Source organism: Neophocaena asiaeorientalis, unplaced genomic scaffold (genome assembly GCF_003031525.2).
Source record: "Neophocaena asiaeorientalis asiaeorientalis breed wild unplaced genomic scaffold, Neophocaena_asiaeorientalis_V1.1 scaffold449, whole genome shotgun sequence".
Classification (NCBI taxonomy): Eukaryota; Metazoa; Chordata; class Mammalia; order Artiodactyla; family Phocoenidae; genus Neophocaena; species Neophocaena asiaeorientalis.
Window position 1 is genome coordinate 1,740,036 of NW_020175027.1, and position 23,286 is coordinate 1,763,321.

Below are 23,286 nucleotides of genomic sequence, written 5' to 3' on the forward strand. Positions count from 1 at the left end.
GGGGGAGTCATTCTGAGAGACTCAGAGGTCTGCTTGTCTCTGCTCTAAGAATCAGATACTTGCCCTTCTCCTGAGGGCACCACCTTCCAGACCTAACTCCACTCATTCTGTCACCTCACAAAGGATCCTGGGCTTTGGGGTTTTACTTTTAGGCAACAAGAAGGACTAAATGCACTGCCACCTGAGTAAGGATTCCTGTAGCCCTTTCTCCTGAGGCTCATGAGGTAGGTGATGTTGGGAGAAGGTATCATAGACAACCAGCACTCAACTGAATCAGACAGCTTTATCTTCCCACTCAAGTGTATGTAGTAGGCAGACAAGAGATAGGCATTAAATTTTACTCAACACATGAAAAGGCAAACAGGAAAAAAGGTGCTATGAGCAAAGTCAATGCCTTGTTGGTGGAAGGGGGGCTTCTTCTGGAACCAGAACAGCAATAACCAGACCAAATTTTGGAGAACTACCACTAGCCTCTCCAATGCCAGACATATTGGAATGGTCAGCTCCAGCCATGTTCCCCAAGGACGGTATAGCAGAAAGCCCTCCCCACAGATGGCCCACTGAGGCCCCAGCTCAGGTTCTTTGAAACGTGGCAGCTATAGGTCACAAGTCTCCAGCAGAGACGTCCGAAATTCCTCAAGAAGGGTTTCACGGTCAGGGGGATGGATCCAGCCCAAACAGGTTTCTAGGTACAGGGGGAGAGACCTGAAAGCAAAAAGGGTGATGTCTAAGGGAGGACAGACAGAAGACTGCACAGCCATTCCCTCCCTTTCATTCACCACCACTCCCAACAGGCCCAAGGACTCCAGGACGCCAGCTGCCTCTCAACCTCACCATGCAACATTCTCCTGTGGCAACTCAGTTTGGGCCTCCAGCCTCCGCCAGAGAGCAGTGGCCTCATCCCTCCGATCCAGCCTCCTCAGAGTCTGAAGCAGGTGAAAGGAAGCGTCTTGATTACCTGTAGCCCCACCCCAGAGTAGAGAGCCTTAGAACTTGACACAAACTTAAGCACCATTTTATAAAAGAGAAAACTAAGGCCTAGAACAGGGAAGTGTCTTGCCTACATGGTACCAGGGGTACATCACTGCCAACCATGCCTAGCCCTGGGTACTGCCTGCCCAGGACAAAGGGCCCAGCTGACCCTGCTCCTGCCCAACACATTCTCAGCACAGTTATGGTCTCTGTGTCTGAAGACACTGGGAAGCCTAGAGAACTCCTGAGAGGCCTTCATACACACTTGTATATGTCTTGCATATGTCTGCACACCTGGATATATCCCTATATATATACAGGCACAACCCCATTCACCCCTCCTATCAAGGAACATCACTCTTACACTAATCCCCAAGTACCTCCCCCACGGCCCTCTCTGTCCTTATGCATCTGTGCATAGCTGATGTCTTGCACATGTACATACCTGGGCACATCTGCACACTGAGAAGGAAGTCCTGTAGGGCTTTGGTATCCTGGCCACTGGCCACCCATTCCAGTCCACGACTAATCAGGGCGGCTGCGCGAAGCTGTTGTAGTGCCACATCTGATGTACACCCCTGCTCACAGCTAGAAGCAGGCCCTGGGGACCACTCCCAAAGTCAAGACATGTTCCCAGCCACACTGTCACCAACACCTCAAGTCCCCTCTCTATCTCTTGTGTTTGGAGTCCCTTTCTCTTAAATCTCCTGGTGGGCTAGGACACATGGAAAGGAAGCCACCACCACCACAAAGGAAAACTGAGAGTCTAGATCACCTTGTTCTTTATCCGTGGGTGTGGCCTGGAAGAGCAGCTCAAGGCACCTGAAGTGGGACACAGAGCAGGGGTAAAGAAGAGTCAACCTCAGAAACTCTAGGGTGAGTAGATTAAGAATGGAGCTCACCAACTCAGATCCCAATTAGAAAATTATCCCTCCACATTTCCTGGAGGGTCCTGGTTGGCTTCCTGGGCTCACCGGCTAAATTCACTAATTGCCTCCTTTTGGGTCCCCAGTTGCACCCGAGCGTGGCCCTGAAGCAAATAGGTGGCAGAGACCCAGGGTGAGCAGTGTGGTAACTCTTTGGTTCCTCTTCTGGCATCTTCCCACAGCCGGGGCCTCTTGGGACGCAGGGATGACATGCGGCTAAGCAGCTCCTCACACACGGTCAAAGCATCCTGGGCTCGGCCTGCCTGAATCAGCGCTGCTGCTGCCTCCAAGAACACCTCAGGCACACAGGGCCCTCGGGGGCATGGGGGTGGGGAGAACTGGGGTGAGAGGAGAATGCAGTGTCTTGAAGAGACATGAGCCACCACCCCCAACCACTTCACCAGGCTCTGTATCATGCAGAGACCACCCATTGCTTGCTGCCCAGATCCCCCGTTGCTCTGGGAACCTTCCCAGTCTGGTGCCCCAGATTGGACAGAAAGAACAGCAGAGGAAAAGTCAGAAAAAAGCAGTCCTGCTCTACTCCAAAGAAGACTCCAACCCTCCCACCCCATTGCAGAGAAACACGACATACCCACCTTTGGCTCCAAGCCATCCAGCAACAGGGCCAGCAGGTCCAGGTAATGTTCTGCAGCACTCTCTGCCCTGAAGAGTCATAACCCACGAGCCTCACCTTAGGCCATAGCAGGGCACTCCAAGGACTTTTAGCTAAGGGCACTGGGGTGTGGGGAGGGCGAGGTTTGGGGACTCCAACACTGGGGCTCAGTATAGATCTCTACTACTTACAGACTGGATTTGGGAGAAGACTTTAGAGTTTTCAAGATACACGAGGTTAGTGTCTGGGTAAAGAATCCTCAGTTCAGGTCCAGCAGCAAGGCAGGAAGCTGAGAGTGGGGAACCATGTCCTGCCCCTGACTTGTCCATTCCCCCCAACTCATAAGAACAGAAGCAGAGTCACAGCACAGGGGAGGCGTCAGAAGTGGGAAGAGGAGCTCAGGTGAGCAAGGTGAACCTCACCTTCCCGTCTGTAGGCATCGGCTTGCCAGCAGGTACTTGGCCTGGCTCTGTGTGCCACAGTGAAGGGGTGAGGCTGGGTCAGGTCGTGGGAGTAGTAACTCTACCTCAATGAGAAGCTGTGGGGCTTCAGGGATATGAGCGACACTCAAGGCCTAGAGAGAACAAAAAGAAGAATGTATATCTATAATCCCTGAGAACCATACTTCCTTCTACTTATACCTTGACTGGTTACCCCAACACAAGCATCTCAGCAGTCCCCGTATCTTCGCCCGACACAGTTCCTTACCTCAACCAGCAGCTCCAGACACTCAATCTCTGCTGCTGTGTTCTCCAGTTGCCGATACAGCCTGGAGGCCTCCAGAAGCGGGGGACCCCAGGTTGATTCCCCTTTCAGGGCTGCAACCAAGTACAGCAGAGCTCTCTGTGGACTGCCCTAGAGTGGTGAGAGGACACAAGCCTCAGCTACCCTCACAAAGCAGAAAGTTGCTCCTAACACCCCTGGTTTCCCCAACCCACCCTAAGACTGTCTTTACCATCTTACGAAGACAGGTTCCCAGGGCTGTGTACACCTGGACCAACACAGGCCGTGGGCACAGACCTGAGGCCGCTTCATGCAGGCTGCTCAGTGCCCTGGGCAGGTTCCCTGTGATCAGCTCCTGGAGGCCTGTGGGCAACCAGGGTGTGAGCTTAGAGAGGCCAATAGGGCAGGGGGCATGATGGGGAAGAAGAGCACAGAGAAGCTCTACTGAGCTGAAGGGTAGAGGATAGAGAAGACATGAGCCCAGAGGACCCCTTAAGACAGGGAGTGGGGAGGAAGGGACAAGTCAGATTGCTAGCTGGCCTTGGCGATAAGCAAATGCTGTCAGAAGGACACCCTTCAAGTTCTGGGCATCCTGCAGGGTCAACGGAGCATCTGACTCCTCAGCTGGGGGCCTCCAAGTTTTCAGGAGCAGCAGCAGATCCTCAGAGGCTCTGCTCTGGGGAAAGAAGGATGATCAGAGGTTCCAAGCCTGTAACTACCCCTTCACCTATCTCAGTCCACCCTGGCTGGACTTTGAACTTAAGGATCCTCCTGACTCTTGTTCCCTCAATTCTAAGAGATCGATAGCTGTGGGGCAAGGATAAAGGGAGGAAGAAAAACCTGGGGCAGAGATGATCTATTTTAATGAGTCTCCTCACTCAGGATAAGCCCACGAGGACACAGGGCAACGACCATGTTTGGGTTACTGATGAAAAGACTGAGGCTGGGAGGTGACTTCAGCAAGGTCATGAGAGCTCTAATTCTACCCAAGATAATCAAGCTCCCAAGAGAATCCCTCCAATGAGGAACAAACCAGAGCAAGGTCACCTAAGAGTCCCTGGGAGAACCTGGGTCTTCTGAACACCAACCCAGCAGCCTTTCCAACACATAATGATGATACTGCAGCTAGGAAGGGTGGGAGGAGGAAAGAGACCCTTAGATCCAGATCACTGCCTGAATTACCTGGCTAACATTCAGGGTCTGCAGCAGCAAGGTCAGGTCCCCAAGACGGTCAGTGCTCAGCCAAAGGGCAGCCTGCAGGCCAGCAAGGTGGTGAAGGGCGGGGAGCAGCTCCGGCAGAAGGGAGGAAACATGGAGGACAGAGTCCCACAGCCCCCTGAGCCCATGTTCCAGCCTGGCCTTCAGCTGCTCCTGGGTCTCCAGCACTGTAGAGTATACATACACATACAGCTGAGGTGGGACCTCATCTCTGGCTTTTCTTCTCTGCAGGAGCCCAAAGGTCACAAAGGTGCTCCTGGTCCGAGGAGCACATGGAGGATCAGAGAAGGGCATCTCCGTGGAGGTGACAGATTATGTTGCTCCTCCCATCCACCTTGCAAGAACTTAAGCCCAGCCTGAGGCTGGCAGGGGCATGGAAGGCAATTTCAGGCCCTCACCTCTCTCTAGGCCCTGCTGGATATCCTGTGCCAGGTCCTCAGTGAAACCCTGGGCCAGGCTTGCCCTCAGGGTAATGAAATTGCAGATGACAGTCAGTTCCAAGGGGAGAACAGAAACAGCCGCAGGGAGCCCTGGAGCAACAAATGCTGGTCTCACATACCACTCTCAGGTGAAAGAGATCACCCCACCCCAACCAAAATGGCCTCAATAAAGAACCCACCCCTTGGAGACTTCCCTGGTGGCGCAGTGGTTAAGAATCTGCCTGCCAATGTAGGGGACACAGGTTCAAGCCCTGGTCCGGGAGGATCCCACATGCCACGGAGCAACTAGGCCTGTATGCCACAGCTGCTGAGCCTGCGCTCTAGAGCCTGCGAGCCACAACTACTGACCCCGCGTGCCACAACCACTGAAGCCCACGCACCTAGAGCCCGTGCTCCACAACAAGAGAAGCCACCGCAATGAGGGGCCCGCGCACCACAACGAAGAGTGGCCCCCACTCGCTGCAACTGGAGAGGGCCTGCACGTAGCAACAAAGACCCAACGCAGCCAAAAAAAGAAAAAGAATCCACCCTTTGTACAGAGAATTTGGAAAGGGCAGGTTTTCCAAACAGACCATCCTGGAGACCACTTCTTCAAATGCTGGTGTGTGTGTGTGTGTGTGTGTGTGTAGACCACTTCTTCAAATGCTGGTGTGTGTGTGTGTGTGTGTGTGTGTGTGTGTGTGTGTGTGTACCCCCTCAGTAATCTCCTCGATCCCAGAAATGCAGAAGAGGAACTGGTCTCTGGCTGTGGAGGAGGGGAGTGACCATCCTGGGGAGGGCACTACTTACCCTGCAGACTATGGAGGAGTCTCCGGAGCCCTTCCAGTGCATCCTGAGCCAACTGCTGTCGCCTCGGAGACAGACCTGAGTCCTGAGCAACCTAACAAATGTGGGGTGGGGTACAGTCCTTCCCTCTCCCCTTGCAGCTGTGGCAAGGGATGTCATTCACCAGCCATTTCTGGCTCTTTAGGGGAGGTCACGCTCCTAAAGGGTGCGTGAATCCACTGCATACCCCCTTCCTGGTGTTTTGGGGTTGCAAAGCGAGGGTCCCAGCAACCGCGTTACCTTGGCCTGTTGAACTAGTTGGTCATTCTTTTCCCTCCACAGGTCCAGGCAGCTAGCGTGTGAGGCTGAAGAGCCCGGAGGGGTCCTGTGAGCCATGGCGGCCGAGACTGGGCCCAGACACGTGAAGAGTGCCGCTGAAGGGTAAGCCTGGCCCCTCCGACGCCCCACTGAGAGCGGAAAGGCCCATGCACTTCCGCACCCCGCCAAGGTTCCTTTGCTCCCCTCGGGGTTCCAGCCGGGGCGGCCTATCCTTTCCGGGAGAAACGGACACCCCGCTGGCTGCCTGGCGGGGCTTCTACCTCCGCCTCTTCCACCCGCGCCTCAGATTGGCCCGGCCGGCAAAATGCTCGGCTGCGGTTGGTCGTCGTCAAGGGTTACTCCTCGCGGGAAACTGGAAGAAGAAACGAGTCGCGGCCAGACCAGAGTGGAAGGCAGAGGCGGGCCAGAGGCCGGGGGCGTCTGAGTGGGTAGGTCACACGGCTCGCAGTTCCGTTGCTCAGCCCTCGCGGAGGCCAAAGCCTTAAGTCGACCTCAAAAACCCGGAACCCGCGCCTCAGCTCTTCCCTTGCCGCCACACAGCCAGGTCGGCCGGGGATCTCCCCCGCCGCGGAGGGCTGGCCCGCGCGATGCACGCAGGGAGTTGTAGTACCGCCGGGAGCCGCCACAAAAGGTCCAGCCCCAGAAGTATCTTCAAAAAGAACTGACCTGAGACCGAGGCCCTCGGTAATCGGCCCATCCTATCTCTGCTCACCATGGAGCACCAACACGCTCACCACAGTCTGCTCAACCACATGCAGTCCGACTAGCTGGCAGCGCAGCCCTGTGCCTGTGCAGCCTGCCCTGCTCAAATATACCTGCCCAGTCCTTTCAACATATGGAGGTAGAACTGGAGATCCGTACGCAAAGAAGAAACAAGCTGCGACACTTGCCATCTATAAAGTCAACTCAAAATGGATAAATTGGACTTAATTAAAATTAAAAACTCTTGTGCTACAAAGACACCGTCAAGAAAATTGAAAGATGTAAGTTAAACTGTTATGCTGGACACCTTAAACTTATCCAGTGATGTGTCAATTATATCTCAATAAACTAGGAAAAAAAGAAAATTCAAAGATGTCAATTATACCTCAATAAAAAAAGAAATAAAAGAAAACTCAAAGAAAAGTCACAAAGTGGGAGAAATTATTTGCAAATCATATACGTCATCTCTTCCTGTCCTGGGCACCCTCAAACCTCAAAACCCCAGTCCTGACCCTTCTCAGAACCTCTTCCCCACTTCTTTAATGGATGTTTCCATGAGGTTTTCATGCCAGCACTTCAACATGACACAGGAGTAGTGAGGTGGATGGAGGGCACAGGAGACGTGTGAGGAGCATTAGACTCATACAATTTTGGCTTCAAGTCAGCAATAATCAATGGGACAAGGTGTGTTAGATGGATGAGTAGGTCTGATAAAAGGCAGCATAGGTTGGGAAACCAGGGAAGCCTCCACGTACGTGAAGGGCAAAGGGTGTTCTGAAGTGAAAGGACACAGTTGAAAAGGAGGAGATACAGCACTATTGGGGCTTTAGACAGTGAAAGTCTGTGTGCTCCATGATGCCTGGGCCTGTCTTTTCAGCCATCTCTGTTATCAGCCAAAGCAAAAGAATTTAATAAAATATGTTCCATGGCAAAGGAAAATGGCAGGTGGAATAACAGTACTGATTTGGGACGAGTTGGGAGAAGTGAATTCAGACAACTCCAACCACCTCCCAAGTTCTCAGATGTGGCCAGGTCTCCATAAGACGGCTGATCCCATCTGTGCCTGGATGAGGGGAGACTGACCCTCCACATATCCCCTACAGGACAGTGGGGGCTCCCGCACACCTCAGACACACATATTTACATCATTTTTTTATTCCACTTCGGAGGCAGCCCCTCAGTCTCTCAGATGTATCCAAAGCAGGAGTTACGGATTAAGCTCCACTATGATTTTGAATTATAAAATAATGAAGTCCCAGATGCCAGTAGATCCTGGCTGCATGGTGGTAAGAGGTGTGACTGAGCCTCTCTTGCAGATGATCCAGCACCCGTATAGACCAGGCTAGATTGTTCTCCAGCTTTCTGCTGGGCCAGAACTAACTGCCTGAACCAGGAGCTCACAGCACCATCCACTCGCATCACCAAAGCTATGCCCAGGCAAAGTCCCACGCTGCTCACAATGAAGCCCATGGCCTCAAAAATGAACCTGCAAAGAAAGGTGGAGAATCTCAAAGGACACAGACAGGAGGTCTAGAGCCTTTTCCCTGCTGAGGCAAAACCTTGTCCACTCTGAATGTTCATTGTTTGCTCCAAGCTTCACCCTCCCCCATACCAATACTTCTCAAGAAAATCCACTCACTTGGGGGCAAACACCTTCCAGACCATGAGATGCCTGCGGAGGATGGAGGCTGCCAAGGCACAGGCCAAAATCTAAGGGAAGAGAGGAGGGGTCAAGTTATTAAGGAAGGGGAGGAGGAAGCAGGTCGTATAGAGAATTGCTACAGGTCCCTGTGAAGAATGGAAGGGGAAGGAAAGTAGTGTGTGTCAGTGGGAAAAAACCCTGGGTTAGGAGTTAGGAGACCTAATTCTTTTCCTGGCCCAGACACGACTTGCAGTGTGACCTTGGGCAAGCACTATTCATCTGTGCTGCTGACACTCAGGCTCTGCCTCCCAGGGTGGAGGGAATGTCAGAGTCACACCTTCTGCCTCTGAAGGAAAGGAAGATCAATGATCACAGATTGGGAAAGAATCCTGGCCATCACCTCAGCTTTTCCAGTCTGTCCACTAATGGAGTAATCCCCAGATGAAACCATCAGGTCCAGATCTAGCTTGTAGACAGGAAACAATCCAAGACTAGGATGAAGGAGACCCAGGTTCAAGTCTTAATACTGCCATTTGAGGCCACTGGCCTTTGGGCAATCACTTCACTTATCTATACCTCAGTCAAGGCTCTCTCCTAGGGTTTTGGCAAAGTGTGAAAGAATGTGATGTACAGCACGAGAAAAGATCACTAACTCCATGATCTCTCCCCTGCACCCACCTGAATACCAAGGACAAAGAGGTACTTGAGGCCCAGCTGCAGCAGCGCTGCATTGAAGTGGTGAGGCGCATCCCTGAGCCGCATCTCCATCAGTGGCTCCTCCTCCTCCTCAGGCCTGACTCTGGCCTCAGCTTCATTCCCTGGGGGCTGCCGCCTCTTCCGGGGCCCTTGACTCTCACAGAGAAAGGGCCAGAGCAGGAGCAATGGGCAACCTACTGCCTCAGAGGAAGGCAGGGCTAGAATCAATGGAGGACCCAGGGACCAGGCCACCCTGGCCCCCAACTAACCTAGTTGGCTCAGCCTCCAATTAGCAAAGGCCAAGGGGTGCCAAAGATCTAACAAAATCACATTTCCCCACTCAAATCCTGGGGTTTCCTTTCCTTCCACGAAGCCAGAGTAAACAATGGAAGCAAGGGAGGAATGAGGAGGTACCTGCAAAGAGGATATGGGAGGCAAAGGTGTTGGTTCCCACCAGCAAAGCAGACAGCCAGGTAAAGTCATGGCCCTCTGGGACTCCCACGAAGGCAGCATGCCAATGGATAGCTGGAAAGACGGGCTGGTGACCCGTGGAATAGAAGGTCTGTGTTGCCATGAAGGCCCAAGCAGAGACTGCCTGCCAAGGCACAGTAAAAGGACCTGGGGGAAGAGATATGCCTCTTTACAGTCACATCCCACTCCCTAACCCACAGCCCACTGCCCCAAGATCATATACACCTACGACCTTAGTGCTGTCTCTTACACACGAGCATGCCCATCACCCCAAGCTTCTAACAGTCAACACTCTGTTATTCTAATTCCCTCCGTGGCACAAAGCCCCACTGCTCTAATCTGTGGTCAGCCTCTTTCTCTCATATACACACAGCTCACTATGAGTGGTGAATATGCTCAATTCACCACTCTCATCACTGGAGAATCAGGAAATGCGCTCATGAGGATGTAACATTTCCTTAAGAACTGAGTCTTGGAGTACTGTTTGTCTCCCTCCTCCATGAACCCTGCTGGCCCTGAAAGCCAATGGGAGGGATCAATTAGCTTGGCTACAGCAGATAAGAGACAGGACATCAGGAAGACCCTCTCAACTGTTGGGGCGTGAGACCCTGTATCAAGGTGAAGAACCTGAGGAGCAACACCTCCCTGAAATTAAGAGGGGCTGAATTCACATCACTACTGTCCTTGGATGAATCAGGGCTGAGATATGTATTTACCAGGGGTGGTGATGGGTATCCCAGCAGCAAGCAGATGCAGGAGAAGGAAGCTCTGCAGAAACAGAAGCAGGAACACAAGGCTAATGCGCTCTGCATGCAATAGCAGAAGTGGAAAGGCCAAGAGGGTGAGGGCCGTGACCATAGCAGCTGAGTAGACACTCCCCAACTGATAGGCGGCCACCGTCAGGGGACCCTGAGATTTGGTCCTCTCTAGCCGGCCCCGGAACTCCTCCTGCATGTGTCGGTAGATTTGAGGAACCACATAATCCAGGTCAGCCTGAGAAGTGGGGGGGCCTGAGAAGGGAGTGAGGACAGTCCTGGTCCGTGGAGCACCCGCTGCAGCTTTCACCAGCACCGTCACAGGCCTCCAGAGCAGCAGCATGAGCCCTGAAGCAGCCAACCCGGCCACAGCCCTAGGTAACATAACTGATGCCCCAGCGACCAGGGCCCGGAGACGTGGGGGTGCTTCATCCGCCCCTGATGCCAAGGCCCAGTAGGCGGCAGTGCCTAGTCCCATCAGCGGCAGCCCCCAGCGCACAAAGAGCACAGGGGGCTCAGGGCTCTTGAGATTACCATAGCGGCGAAGCCACAGGCGCACGGCAGCTAACAGGGCCGCCAGAGCCCCCACACAAGCTCCATACCACACATTCTTGGCTCGACCACCCACCATGGATGCCAGGGGACTCAGCCAGGGAGAGGAGCTGCAAGCAGGCGTCTCTTCAGGGCAGCGATGAAAAAGCCCAGCTAGCCTTATACATAAAAGCAACCCAACTCCAAGCCCCAGGGCATGCGTGCCATTGTGACGTGGGGGGCCTGCTGGGGTCAGAAAGCCAAGGCGAGGTATTGTGAGTAGCTTAGGTGGCAGCAGCTTGCCCTCCCAGTGAAGCTGGGCAACCAGGAGCAAGATGAGTGAGATCAAAAGGAAGGGGGCGGCCCTGGCCTCGGCTATAACAAAGCTATCAGAGAAGAAACCAGCAAAGCGAATGAGCAGGAGTAACAGGACAGGCCCAGGCATGGGAAGCAGGGCTGCCAGGGGCCTCTTAGCTCCCCAGCTAGCCCAGGCTTTCCACAGAAAAGGCAGAAGTGAGCCCACTGCAGCCATGGCCCCTAGAACCACTGAATCCAGCTTCAGCCCAGTAGTTGCCAGGAGTCCAGCACACACTAAGGCCCCAGTCAAACCCCAGGCCATGGGTATTAGGAGAGGGCGGAAATAGAAGCCTGGGGATGCTGCCCACTGGGATACCAGTAGGCAAAGAAAGCAGGTAGCAGCCAAGAGAGCAGCACCCCCTGCCATGCGGACCAGAGAAAAACGAGCCCAAGACTCAATGCACATGGCCCGAACTCCCCGGAGGAACTGCTGCAGCTCAGTAATCACAGTCTGTAGTGCTGCCTCAGCCCCCTGGGGGCTCTGCAGAAGCCGCTGGTAGTCATCAGAAGCTTTGGAGAAGAGGTTCTGCAGTCGATGAAGCTCCTTAACTTGGAGGTCCTGAGCAGCAGTTGAGTAGGTGTGAAGAAATCGGGACACCTGGCAGAAAAGATCAGAGACCAAGGGGAAAAGCTCAGAGACGTGAACTGGGACACAGACAAGGACAAGTTTTACTATGTGGAGTACCTAGAAATCAGGGACCCAAACTCCGTCCAGGACAGGGAGAGAGGGCGTACTTGGCTATGGAATGTGATATTAAGACTGAACAAAGGACAACAGAGTGGGTCATTATGCTTCTCCCATGCTCAACCTAACTCTGTCACCTGAAGCCCAGCCCATTACCTACCTGCTGGGCATTGAGATGGAGAGCTGAGGCTTGGGCCAGAGTAGAAGAGTGAGGCTGGGAGTCTTCGACCTCCGAGAACACCTCAGCTATCACCTCCCCGATGTTCCCAAATGGGATGGGCAGGCCCAACAGCAGGGCCAGCGTAGGCACAAGGCTGATTTGAGGAATTACCTCTGGCTCCTAGAGAACAAGGACAGGGGTCAATGGGTTCAACAAAAAGCTGAGGTCAGTTGTTTAGGATGGAAGACATAGAGGCCTAGGTAGGAAATAAGAATGGGGGATGCCCAGGGTTATGAATTTGGGGGCTTAAAATGGAGGGATCCACAAGGATGCTACGATTATAATGCGGACTGAATAGCGGGAAACCACACAAAGCACAGCTCAGGCCTCACCTCTGGTGGGGCGCTGGGGAAGAGTGCTGTGGGACTATACAGAAAAAGTGCAGCTGAGGTCTCCAGCTCACTGTCCCCTCCATGGTTCCCACTCGTGGTCATCCCATGGTCCCCAGTCACTACCAGCAGCGTGTCATTCTCCAGACGCTCCACGAGTCCCCTGGGGGCCAAGAAATGTGTCAGAAGGTAGGGATAATGATTGTTCTCAGGGACTTCCCTGGTGACGCAGTGGTTAAGAATCCACCTGCCCATGCAGGGGACACGGGTTAGAGCCCTGGTCCGGGAAGATCCCACATGCCGCAGAGCAACTAAGCCCGTGCGCCACAACTACTGAGCCTGCGCTCTAGGGCCCGCAAGCCACAACTACTGAAGCCCACGTGCCTAGAACCTGTGCTCCGCAACAAGAGAAGCCACCACAATGAGAAGCCCGCGCACTGCAACAAAGAGTAGCCCCTGCTCGCCGCAATTAGAGAAAGCCCGTGCGCAGCAACGAAGACCCAACGCAGCCAAAAATAAATAAATTAATTAATTAATTAATAAAAAAAAGATTTTTCTCAGGGGCCCATTCACCCCCAGCCAATTGACTTCCACTAGTAGGGCCTAGACCTCTGGCAAAAAAACACTTCTTCGGTCATAACCCTACTGCCCAAAATCACATGCTAAGTTACTCAAAACGGATGAGGCCCCTAGCTTCAGAAAAAGGCCTAGAGAAGACAGAATTCAGCCAAGTAAGAGTTCCAAATAAAGATTTTTTTTCTCTTGGGACCATATATTATGAGATTCTCAGACACAAACCCACTCCCCCAGCCAATATCCCACACTCACTGGATCACTTGGTCCATTTGGCTAAGTTTCTTGGCCATTTCAGGATGATGAGGGCCATGCTTGTGGCCACAGTGATCCACACCCAGGAAGTGAGTAATCAGCACATCCCATTCACCACTGTCCACTGTGAAGGAGAGAACCTGAGCACAGGGGACTAAGGCCCACTCCTCAACCCCAGCCAGGCTCTGATGCTCCTATGTCCAGGGGCACAAGCCCAGGCCACTGCATCCATGGGAGGTTCAGAATTTGTGGACTGACGTAGCCCTCCCCAGCTCCCAGTCTTAGGCCTGCCTCTGGCCCCGTGCTCACTGATTGGGTAGAGGTGTTCCAGGATACCATTGTCCACTGTGTGTAGGTCTCTAACATCGAAGGACGGGAAAAAGAAAGCTTGGGAGAAAGCTCCAGGAAAAAGATCGTTCCAGGTTTCATCTCCCATGAAGACCACACGCCTTCCTGCAGGGACATGAGTGGGTCACAGCCTGAGCAGGAGTCAGGAGATGGGGAAGAGGAGAGGCCTTTTAAAGATCTATCAGAAATCCCAACCATGCACTATAAGGCACAGCAGTTCCATCCAAACAACTCTTTATCCTTCAAGGCCTAACATTTTCTGCCAGGAAGCTTTTCCTGGTAACCATACTCCACCCAGACCTTTTACTACTTATTCCTATAAAAAGCTCTGCTAGTTCTCAGCCCCTGGCTACCTCTGCTGCTCTATTTTTCCTGGATACATATTGCTTTTTCCCAGTCAGTGAGTGGACGGGGCCTGGACCCTCTGCTCTCTTCTCCACGCTTTTGAAAATACCAGACCCACATTTTCTTTTCGTCTCTCCCCTGCCTCTTTATTGAGAGCTCACCCAAAGTAAAACCAATACCCCATGCAGATTAGAAACGCCAGAAGGACAAAGCCCGGACCTGAGCTCCCTGCATACAGAGCCAGGGTCTCTTTCTCCTTCCTGTACTCCTAGTCAAGCACGCAGCTGGGCACCCAAAGTTCTGGCTCTCTGACGTCGAAAGAAATTTGCCAAGGTACTCCTGGCCACCAAAGAGGCCTGACTAACCTGTACTGGTAAGCTGCTTAACGAGATTGTCTTCCGCTATGGCGTAGCTGGCAAAATTACTGCCAGCGTCAATAAAGGTAGGCAGTGAGCCGGTGGTGAGGGCCTTGAGGCGCTGCATGGTGGTGGTCGGGGGGTCAACCTTGGACTGGTAGAGCCTGGCATGGTGGGGCTGAATTTCCAGGATCCTCTGCAAGAAGCCCAGTTTGCCCAGGAAGGGCAGGGAGACGGGAGGCTCCCCAGAAACATGTGAGAGCTGGGGCTGGGCAAAGTCAAATCGCAGAGCGTCTATCAGCACCAACACAAGCCGGGAGAATCGGGAAGCCATCCAGCAGGCCCCGGGCTCCCCTCGGCTCCCCCATGGCAGGGACCCAGGGCCTGGGGGCTCTTGGCAGCTGCTATGGTTGGTGAGCTCCAAACGGGTGAGCAGGAAGCCACTGGTGAAGAGAGCAATGCCGGCGTAGAAGAGGAAGCCCACCCAGGCCAGGAAGAGCAGCACGGAGATCTTCCGCATCCTGGTGGTGGCGGGGGAGGGCATTCATAACTGTGAGGCAAAGAACCAGCAGATAGTCTAGTCTCTCAATACAAAGCCCAGCTAGAATCACTTCCTCTTGGAAGCCTTCCTGAAGATAAACAGTCCCATAGCCAACCCAATGCAATGTTCCTCTCCACCAGTTATACCAGAGTTTCTGAAGGCGAGGTGCGCAGACTATGGGTATCAACCTGAAGCAGCTGTTTTAAAATGGTGATTTCCAGGCGCCACCCCAAATGCCCTGAATCAGGATCTTCGGGGGTGGAGCATAGGAATTTGTACGCCAGGAGATCCTAATGATGGAAAACACAGCCCACGAGGGAAACTTATTCCAAGTGGTAGACTGGTTTCTGACAGCCCGTTTCTCCTCTCTCCTCGCCAATTTCAACACCCCTGGAGTGGCCAGGGCTCGCAGCCGCAGGGTAATCCCGAACAGGCTGATGGCGCCGCCTGGTGGGGACCCAGGGGACGAAGGGAAGGAGTCCTACTCCGCTTCCGGACAGCCAGGATCGCCAGGAGACCAGAAGCGCGACCTCCCCGGCGCAGCAGGGCAGAGGTGCGAGGTCTTGAGGCAGTAGGGCCTCGCTAGGACCCAGACGTCCGGATGGCTCTGTCTCCTCAGGTGGCTACCCGGCCTCCGGCTCGGCACCCTGACCTGGGTACGGGGCCCGCTAGACTGCGAGCTCTGAGTGGGGTGGAAGGGACCCCAACTTCAGGCAAAAGCGAGCGCAAGGGGATTTCGGGAGACCCTGGCTCACCTTGAATGGCGCCCGGAAGTGCAGCGTCGGCACCTGCGGCCTGGCACCACAGAGGTGCGTGCGCCGGCTAGAGCGACCCTCGGGGGGGTCCCGATCGCCATCTGCTGGCGCCTCCGAGGAAGTTCGGCAAGGAACGCAAGGCTGGCCAGAGACGGGAGTTTGATGGGAGAGTATAGTAATTTAGAATTGGGAGCAAGGCACTAAACTGGAGGAGTTCAGGGAACCACTGTCCATTCTTGGTTAAGACTAAGATCTAAGCCTCTGGAACCAAACTTAGCTGGAATCCTAGCCCTGCCACTCACTGTCATTATTGGGCATTACCTCATCTGTAAAATAGGGATAATATTTATTTCCCCCCTTTTTGCCAAGCTGACTCCAACTGATAGATTTTATTATTCATCCTTTCCAAGGATGAATCTTACAACTCAGTAATAAGACAATCCAATTCAAAAATGGGCAAAGAGGCACAACATTGTAAATCAACTATATTTCAATTAAAAAAATTTTTTTTAATGGGCAAAGGATCTGTATAGACATTTCTCCAAAGAAGGCTTTTTAAAATTTTTGGCTGCGTTGGTCTTTGTTGCTGTGTGCGGGCTTTCTCTAGTTGCAGCAAGCGGGGGCCACTCTTCGTTGCGATGTGCAGGCTTCTCTTTGCAGTGGCTTCTCTTGTTGGGGAGCACGGGCTCTAGGCACGCAGGCTTCAGTAGTTGCAGCATGTGGGCTCAGTAGTTGTGGCACAAGGGCTTAATTGCTCTGTGGCATGTGGGATCTTCCCGGACCAGGGCTCGAACCTGTGTCCCTTGCATTGGCAGGCGGATTCTTAACCACTGTGCCACCAGGGAAGTCCCAAAGAAAATATATGAATGAACTATTAACACATGAGAAGATGCTCAACATTATTAGCCATCAGGGAAATGCTGGAGATACCACTTTGAACACAGGAGGATGGCTATAATAAAAAAGGTAAATAACAAGTATTGATGTGGGTGTGAAGAAATGTGAACCCTCATAAACTGCTGTTGGAATTGAAAAATGGTGCAGCAGCTTTTGAAAAGAAGTCTGGCAATTCTTCCAAAGGTTAAACATAGAGCTACCATATGACCTGCAATTCCACTTGTAGGTATATACCTAAGAGAAAAACCTGTGGCCACACAAAAACTTGCACATGAAGGTTCATAGTAGCATTATCACAGTAGCCAAAAGGTGGAAACAACCCAAATGGCCTTCACGGATAAATGGATGAATAGAATATGCTATATCTATACAACAGAATATTGTTTGGCCAATAAAAAAAGGGATGACGTACTACAAGTGGTTACATGCAACTACATGAATGAAACTTAAAAACACGCTCACTAGGGGACTTCCGTAGTGGTTCAGTGGCTGAGATTCCACGCTCCTGATACAGGGGGCCCAGGTTCGATCCCAGGTCAGGGAACTAGATCCCACATGCCACAACTAAAGATCCTGCATGCTGCAATGAAGATCCCGCACACGGCAACGAAGAGCCCGGGTGCCACAACTGAGACCTGGTACAGCCAAATAAATAAATATTTAAAAAAAAACATGCTAAGGGAAAGAAGCCAATCACAAAATAGCACGTATTATTCCATTTACATGAATATGTAAATCTAAAGATACAGAAAGTAAATTAGTGGTTGTCTAGGGTTGAGGGAAGAGAGGAGTGACTACTAATGGGTACAGCGGTTTTGTGGCGGGGTGGGGTTGGGGAGCAGTGATGAAAATGTTCTAAATTGTGATGGTTGCCCAATTCTGTGAATATACCAGAAATTATTGAATTTACACTTTAAGCAGGTGAATCACATTGTATGTGAATTATATCTCAGAAAAGCTACCGTTTAAAACAAAAAACCTCTCCAATGGTTTCTCATCTCAGACTAAAGCCTAAATTCTTGTAGTGGTTCTACATGGCCCTACAAATCTACAACACACTGACTCCCCACTTCCTTCTTTGATTCATCTAGCTGCCACTTGTTTCCTTAACTCAGTTCCATCCACTGTAGTTGCTTTGCTCTTCACATTACAAGGCAGCCACGTTCTGCCTCAGGACCTTTGCATTTCCAACTCCTGTCAGCTTTACTCCCAGATGCCCAAATGGGCCGTCCCCTCCTCATCTCCCGTTGCGGAGCACAGGCTCCGGATGCGCAGGCTCAGCGGCCATGGCTCACAGGCCTAGCCACTCCGCGGCATGTGGGATCTTCCCGGACCGGGGCACGAACCCGTGTACCCTGCATCGGCAGCCGGACTCTCAACCACTGCGCCACCAGGGAAGCCCTCCCTTCCTTTCTTTACTTCCCTCTCTAGTACAACTCATCAGCATCTGAAATACTATACATATTATTAATGATTTGTCCCTTCCAAATAGAAGCTCATTGAGGGTAGGGAATTTTGTTTTCTTTATTACTATATCCTCGGTGCTTGGCATATAGTTGGGATTCAAAAAAATCATTAAATGGATAAATGAATAAATTCTAATTCAGAAATATGTTGAAATATCCCTCCACCTTCATCCTCAAAGCCCCTTACCTATGTTCAGGCCCGACCACCCTCTCCAGGACCACTGAAGTAGCCTTCTTACTGTCCTTCCAGCCTCCCATCTCTCCTTCAAATCCCCTGACCACATCGCAGCAGGACAGCTCCATCTGAAACTCTGATGTGATTACCTTAATCTTCTAAAAATTCTTCACGGGAAGGGAAAAAACCCTTCATGCCCCCTGCTCCCCAGATAAAGGCCAAACTCTTTCAGGACCCTATCTCCCTGAGATTTGGCCCCTGCCACATAGTCACACCCCCTAACACCCCACCCATCAGCCGCAGAGAACAACTGTGAATACTCCAACTTCTCTGGAGCTGTGGGCCTTTGCATATTCCAGTCCCCAACCGTAGCCTGATGAAAGCATTGATTTTTCCAGCCTGAGCCCAATGTCCGAGTTAGTAACCTTGCTGCCCACAAAGTGACATGATCCTCCCCCAAGGATCCCTCAGCCAGAACTTTCCTCCACCTCAGCACTTATCACTTTGTAGCTCTATTTCCTGTGAAAACAGGGACCATAGGATTTGGGTTCTTCTGTAGCACGGAGCTTGGCACATGGTAGACATCATTGAATGTTTTTTTTTTTTTAATTATTTATTTTTTTACACAGCAGGTTCTTATTAGTTATCCATTTTTTACATATTAGTGTATACATGTTAATCCCAATCTTCCAATTCATCACACCACCACCTGCCCCCCGCCACTTTCCCACCTTGGTGTCCATACGTTTGTTCTCTACATCTGTGTCTCTATTTCCACCCTGCAAACTGGTTCATCTGTACCATTTTTCTAAGTTCCACATATATGCATTAATATACTGTATTTGTTTTTCTCTTTCTGACTTACTTCACTCTGTATGACAGTCTCTAGGCCCATCCACGTCTCTACAAATGACCCAATTTCATTCCTTCTTATGGCTGAGCATTGAATGTTTTTGAATGAACGAATGAGTGTCCTCAGTCCCTGAGGACCCTTTGAGCACTACTCTACCAGGACAGTCCTCTATCCCATTAAAAAAAACACCAACACCTGCTCAAATTCACAGCCCTATACTTAGCAAGAGGGGGGACTACACTCCCCAGCTGGCAGTTCAGTAGACATGTGGTTTAATCCTTCCACTGTATCCCACAGCTTCTCCTGAAGACAGGCAGGATGATTTCACTTTACATGACATTTAATCTTGCTCATGGAGGAATCAGTTCCCAAGACCTGACAGGACTGGAGGTGGCAGTGGTCATCCAAGGAGAACACTGGTGACTCTCCCAACTTCATTCCCCAATCAAAGAGGACAGTTTTGGTTTGCCATTGATGAGTTTATTACATGATTAAAGTTCAAATAAAAAAATAATAACCAAAATCTTGGCAGGGAGGCTAGAGCCAGAATCTGGGAGTGCTGCTTCCCTGTCCCCAGCCTCCCTGACCAAGCCCAGCTCCATTAACTCAGCTTGACTCGATCAAGTTCCTCATCAAGACTTGCATCTGTGCTCTGGACATCTCTGCTGCTCCTGCTGGAGACTGAGTCCTGGGCTCCTGGCACCGGGGCTTTGGTGAGGGCCCCATACACACCCATGGCCTGAGGAGAGGGACAGAGAGAGAGCCATGATGACACATGGCAGAAGGCATAGCCCAACCCACCAACGGCTCAAAGGAAGAAGGTAGAGCCAGGGCCAGTAAGCTTGTTTTTCCTTTCTCTCTCTCAAGCCTCAGTCTTAAAAGCTTTGGAGTCGGTTCTAGGAATGTTACAAACTACCAGAGCAGGGTCACCCTCAAAATACGAATACAGGCATCTGCAAAAAAAAAAAAAAAAAAAAAAAAAAAAAAAATGTCTCAAGAGGTTCCCTATTGCTAGGGATGACTGGGGGTGTCTCGTTCAGGGGATGAAGAGAGATGTAGGTCTCAGGGCACTCTAGAGGACTCGATGGGGAAAGTGATGGTGGTGGTGGTAGCGTCTCAGTCTCTGGCACTGGTGCTCTATGCTGGGTCTTCAGGGTACTCTAACCTGAGCCACCATACTGGTGACGTCGCCAGGGTTGGAGGGCAGCAGGATAGTGTTGGAGTCCTTCGCCAGTTTAGAGAATGCGCTGACATACTGTTCAGCCACAGTCAGTGAGGCTGCTGCATCTCCATTCTGTGGCCACAGGGAAGATAAAAATCAGAGATCACAGACTTGGATGGGGGGGGGAGGAAAGGAAGTGGAGAGAAATCAGGTTCCTAGAAAGAGGATATGCAGATCACAATACAAGAGATCATGTAATGTGGCTCAATGGAACCAAAAAGGCAGGAATTTCTCCCAAGGGTAGATAAGAGAACCTCTTCTACTGCCAATTCCTGATCCCCAATCCCACCTAGGGGGTCTCTCACATGTTGTGTCAGAGCTGCAGCCAGGATGCGAATAGCTTCAGCTTTAGCCTTGGCCTTGGCCAGAACTGCACTGGCCTCTCCTGGAAGAAAAGAGACAGAGCTTAACCTATGAGGTCAGGGTACCCCAAAAGCTCCTGTCCCAGTACCAAGCCTCAAAGACCCATACCCTGTTCATCACTCAGCCTCTACCCTCTGCTGACCTGCTGCCTGATTTATTTGTTCAGCCTTTTCTGCCTCAGAGGCCAGGATCTGTGCCTGCTTCTTCCCCTCTGCCACGTTGATGGCCGACTCTCGAGTCCCCTCAGACTCTAGAACTGTGGCCCGTTTCCGCCGCTCTGCCTCCACCTAGAAGCCCCCAGCAAGCCCCATCAACAAAAAACCAGAGTAAAAGTAAACTCTTACACAGACCTGCAATTGTACCCATCACAACAGGAAAGGGAGTCCAGGTCCCTATGCAACTGGAGCATCCTGAAGTACTCCACCTCATCCCTCTCTGGCCCCCACCTGCATCTGCATGGACTCTTTCACCCGGGGTGGCACATGGATATCCTTGATCTCATAACGGAGGCAGCGGATGCCCCAGCAGTCAGCAGCCTGGTTGATAGCATCCACGATGTTAGCATTCAGGGACTCCCGCTCCTGGAGGAAGAGAGGTGTAAGCTCCATGGCCTCAACCCAACCTTCAGGGGGCTAAACCGAGAAGGTCCCGGAACTGATCCCCAGAAAGGACTGAGAGTGCCAGGTATGTGTCTTCAAACCCTAACTCTGGCTCAGATCCCCTTACCCGGAAGACTTTGTCCAGAGAGAGTTTGCCGAGCTCTGATCTCATGGTTGTCTGAGCTAGCTGGGTGACAGCATACTCAGGGTCCTCCACACCATAGCTTGCCTGAAAGGGGCATGGACAGTGTCAGTAGCTTGCATGCAGGATTTTAGTGAGGAGAGCAACTCAGGAGCTGAATAAAGCAGAGGACAGATACCTTGTAAGGGTCCATGATGCGCAGGTAAAGGACTCCATCGATTTGCAGAGTTACATTGTCTGTAGGTGCAGGAGCAGGAGAGAAAGGAGGTCAGGCCTCCAGGTCCCAATCAGCTCTTTCTCCTGCAACCACATCCTAATGGCCTCAGAGCACCCATGTCACCCCGCACTCCTCACCAAGAGTCACGGCAGACTGCTCAGGCACGTTGATGACAATTTCCTTGAGACTCTGCACATATCGGATCCGGTCTAACACAGGGATGAGGATGTTCAAGCCCTGGGAAGAGGAGTTACAGGTCTTCAGAAGGATGGGGGGCTGTAGGGTTGAGATCGAAGCGAGGCCTGGAGTGGGTAGGGAATCAACATAGATTCTGCCCAGAAAAACAGAAGGCTTGGGGTGTCACCGGTACGTAAGAATGTAAGGATAGGAATGTAAGGCTGGATCTCTGAATGGAAGGGACAGTCAAGGAGATGGGAGCCAGCAGTGTAGCCTTTTCCATGCAGACAGGTGGAGCTGAGAGGATTAATAGAAGAGATTCCTAATGTGGGGCCTGTGGGATGCTAGCGCAATGGGAAAAGGTGGTAAGATGGGTATGACCGTCAGCAGTCTGGGCCCTGCCAGGTCTGGCCTGGGGTGTCAGAAGCCAAAGATGAAGGCAGGCCCCAACGAGGTCTCACCCCATTCCCCCATGTCGTGAGGGAATTGGGATTCAGGCTGGCCCGGGGTGGGCAGAAGAGGTTCTCACAGGCTCCAAGATGCGGTGGAATCGGCCCATTCGCTCCACCACCCAAGCCTCCTGCTGCGGCACAAACAGCACCACGGTGTTTCGGGGCAATCCAGAGGAGGCGCGGCGCGCAGCGCGGCCAGAAGCCTGCACGGAGCCCTAAAGGGAAGACGAGGATCAGCAGAGACCCAGTCGGCCGGGCACCCCGCCCCTCTCGGTGCCTGTCCCGGAGGCATGTCCCTAAACCGCGACCGTAAAGGGTTCTCGGAAAGGAACTCAGGCGAGTACCATAACCTCCGATCCCAGTTCTCTCCCCACACTTAGAATCTGGCCCCTTCCCAGTTGAAAACCCAGGTGATCTCTGGCCCGACCCTTAGAAAAGGATGCCTTGCACTCACCCTCAGCAAAAGGGCCCCAGACGCCCGCACCGAGCGCGCCAGCATTTCACACTGCCACAGCAGCCTCCGGAACCAACGAGACGCGGAGCAGAGCGGTCGCTCTAGATGCCCGGACCTGAGCCTTTCCTCCCGTATTTCCACTCCCCCGGATGTACTTCCGGCCTTCCCTTCCCTCTTCCACATTCAGCCAATCAGCGTTACTCGGCAGAAGCGTGCATCAAGTTGCTTGCTGGGAGACGCAGACTTTCTAGAGAGGGCTCAAGGCTGGAGCTTTTTCTTGTTCTCGCTGTTCAAGCCCAAGATCTCGAACACGGTGACCAAATGGAGGCTACTTTTCGCGTGCAGGTGTCCCAGAAAAGCTTCCCACAGAATTCTTTATCCCCACTGGAGACTCAGTTTACCCTTCTGAGCGTATAATCGCCATCTTTCACCATAGCGACGAGCTATTGGAGCTGACTCATTGCCGTGGTTGCCATAGTGACATTCTCTGGTAGTCCTGCTGTGCTGTACCCAGCCCTCCCACTGGGGACCGACCCCGTTCCCGTTACCATGGTGACTGGGCCTAATATTGCCCGGTGATTGGACTGAGGTTTCCCCCTCCCCTCCTTTCCCAAGGCATCATAGCTTTTTCTTCCTCTACCCCGTCAGGGTCTATCAGGCCAGGTTCCCTCGCATACAGAGTCCGGCACACAGCCCCAACATTCAGCCTTCT

The 23,286-nt window shown here is 52.3% G+C and overlaps 3 protein-coding genes across 10 annotated transcripts; all 3 read right to left on the minus strand.

Moving 5' to 3' along the window:
• Positions 1–264: 264 nt before the first annotated feature.
• FANCG (FA complementation group G) lies at positions 265–7,474 on the minus strand. Of its 3 annotated transcripts, none has more exons than XR_003005686.1 (14): positions 5,958–7,474; positions 5,682–5,772; positions 4,851–4,982; positions 4,417–4,619; positions 3,775–3,910; positions 3,467–3,597; positions 3,220–3,366; positions 2,934–3,085; positions 2,495–2,561; positions 1,947–2,236; positions 1,748–1,794; positions 1,418–1,573; positions 835–926; positions 265–705 (listed from the first exon to the last, which is right to left on the minus strand). XR_003005686.1 is itself a non-coding variant. In XM_024762972.1 (14 exons), the coding sequence occupies exons 1-14, from the start codon at positions 6,051–6,053 to the stop codon at positions 597–599; spliced, it is 1,647 nt and encodes a 548-aa protein (XP_024618740.1). In that variant the 5' UTR covers positions 6,054–7,474; the 3' UTR covers positions 265–596. The 3 variants fall into 3 exon arrangements, 2 of the variants coding, with proteins under 2 accessions (XP_024618740.1, XP_024618739.1); XM_024762972.1 differs by having other exon boundaries at positions 835–958; positions 1,947–2,002; XM_024762971.1 differs by having other exon boundaries at positions 835–958.
• A 110-nt stretch (positions 7,475–7,584) lies between these two features.
• On the minus strand, positions 7,585–15,610 carry PIGO (phosphatidylinositol glycan anchor biosynthesis class O). Of its 6 annotated transcripts, none has more exons than XM_024762966.1 (11): positions 15,558–15,610; positions 14,271–14,782; positions 13,522–13,665; positions 13,213–13,336; positions 12,388–12,547; positions 11,996–12,175; positions 10,224–11,748; positions 9,451–9,654; positions 9,019–9,233; positions 8,338–8,408; positions 7,585–8,184 (listed from the first exon to the last, which is right to left on the minus strand). In XM_024762966.1, exons 2-11 carry the CDS (start codon positions 14,779–14,781, stop codon positions 7,923–7,925), a joined length of 3,396 nt encoding a protein of 1,131 aa, XP_024618734.1. In that variant the 5' UTR covers position 14,782; positions 15,558–15,610; the 3' UTR covers positions 7,585–7,922. The 6 variants fall into 6 exon arrangements, with proteins under 6 accessions (XP_024618734.1, XP_024618733.1, XP_024618735.1 ...); XM_024762965.1 differs by having other exon boundaries at positions 14,271–14,811; positions 15,558–15,597; XM_024762967.1 differs by lacking the exon at positions 15,558–15,610 and having other exon boundaries at positions 13,549–13,665; positions 14,271–15,551.
• Positions 15,611–19,411: 3,801 nt separating this feature from the next.
• On the minus strand, positions 19,412–22,973 carry STOML2 (stomatin like 2). The gene is made up of 10 exons (XM_024763005.1): positions 22,575–22,973; positions 22,198–22,335; positions 21,629–21,728; positions 21,453–21,511; positions 21,260–21,361; positions 20,980–21,114; positions 20,676–20,820; positions 20,476–20,555; positions 20,114–20,242; positions 19,412–19,687 (listed from the first exon to the last, which is right to left on the minus strand). The coding sequence occupies exons 1-10, from the start codon at positions 22,755–22,757 to the stop codon at positions 19,550–19,552; spliced, it is 1,209 nt and encodes a 402-aa protein (XP_024618773.1). The 5' UTR covers positions 22,758–22,973; the 3' UTR covers positions 19,412–19,549.
• Between the last annotated feature and the right edge of the window lie 313 nt (positions 22,974–23,286).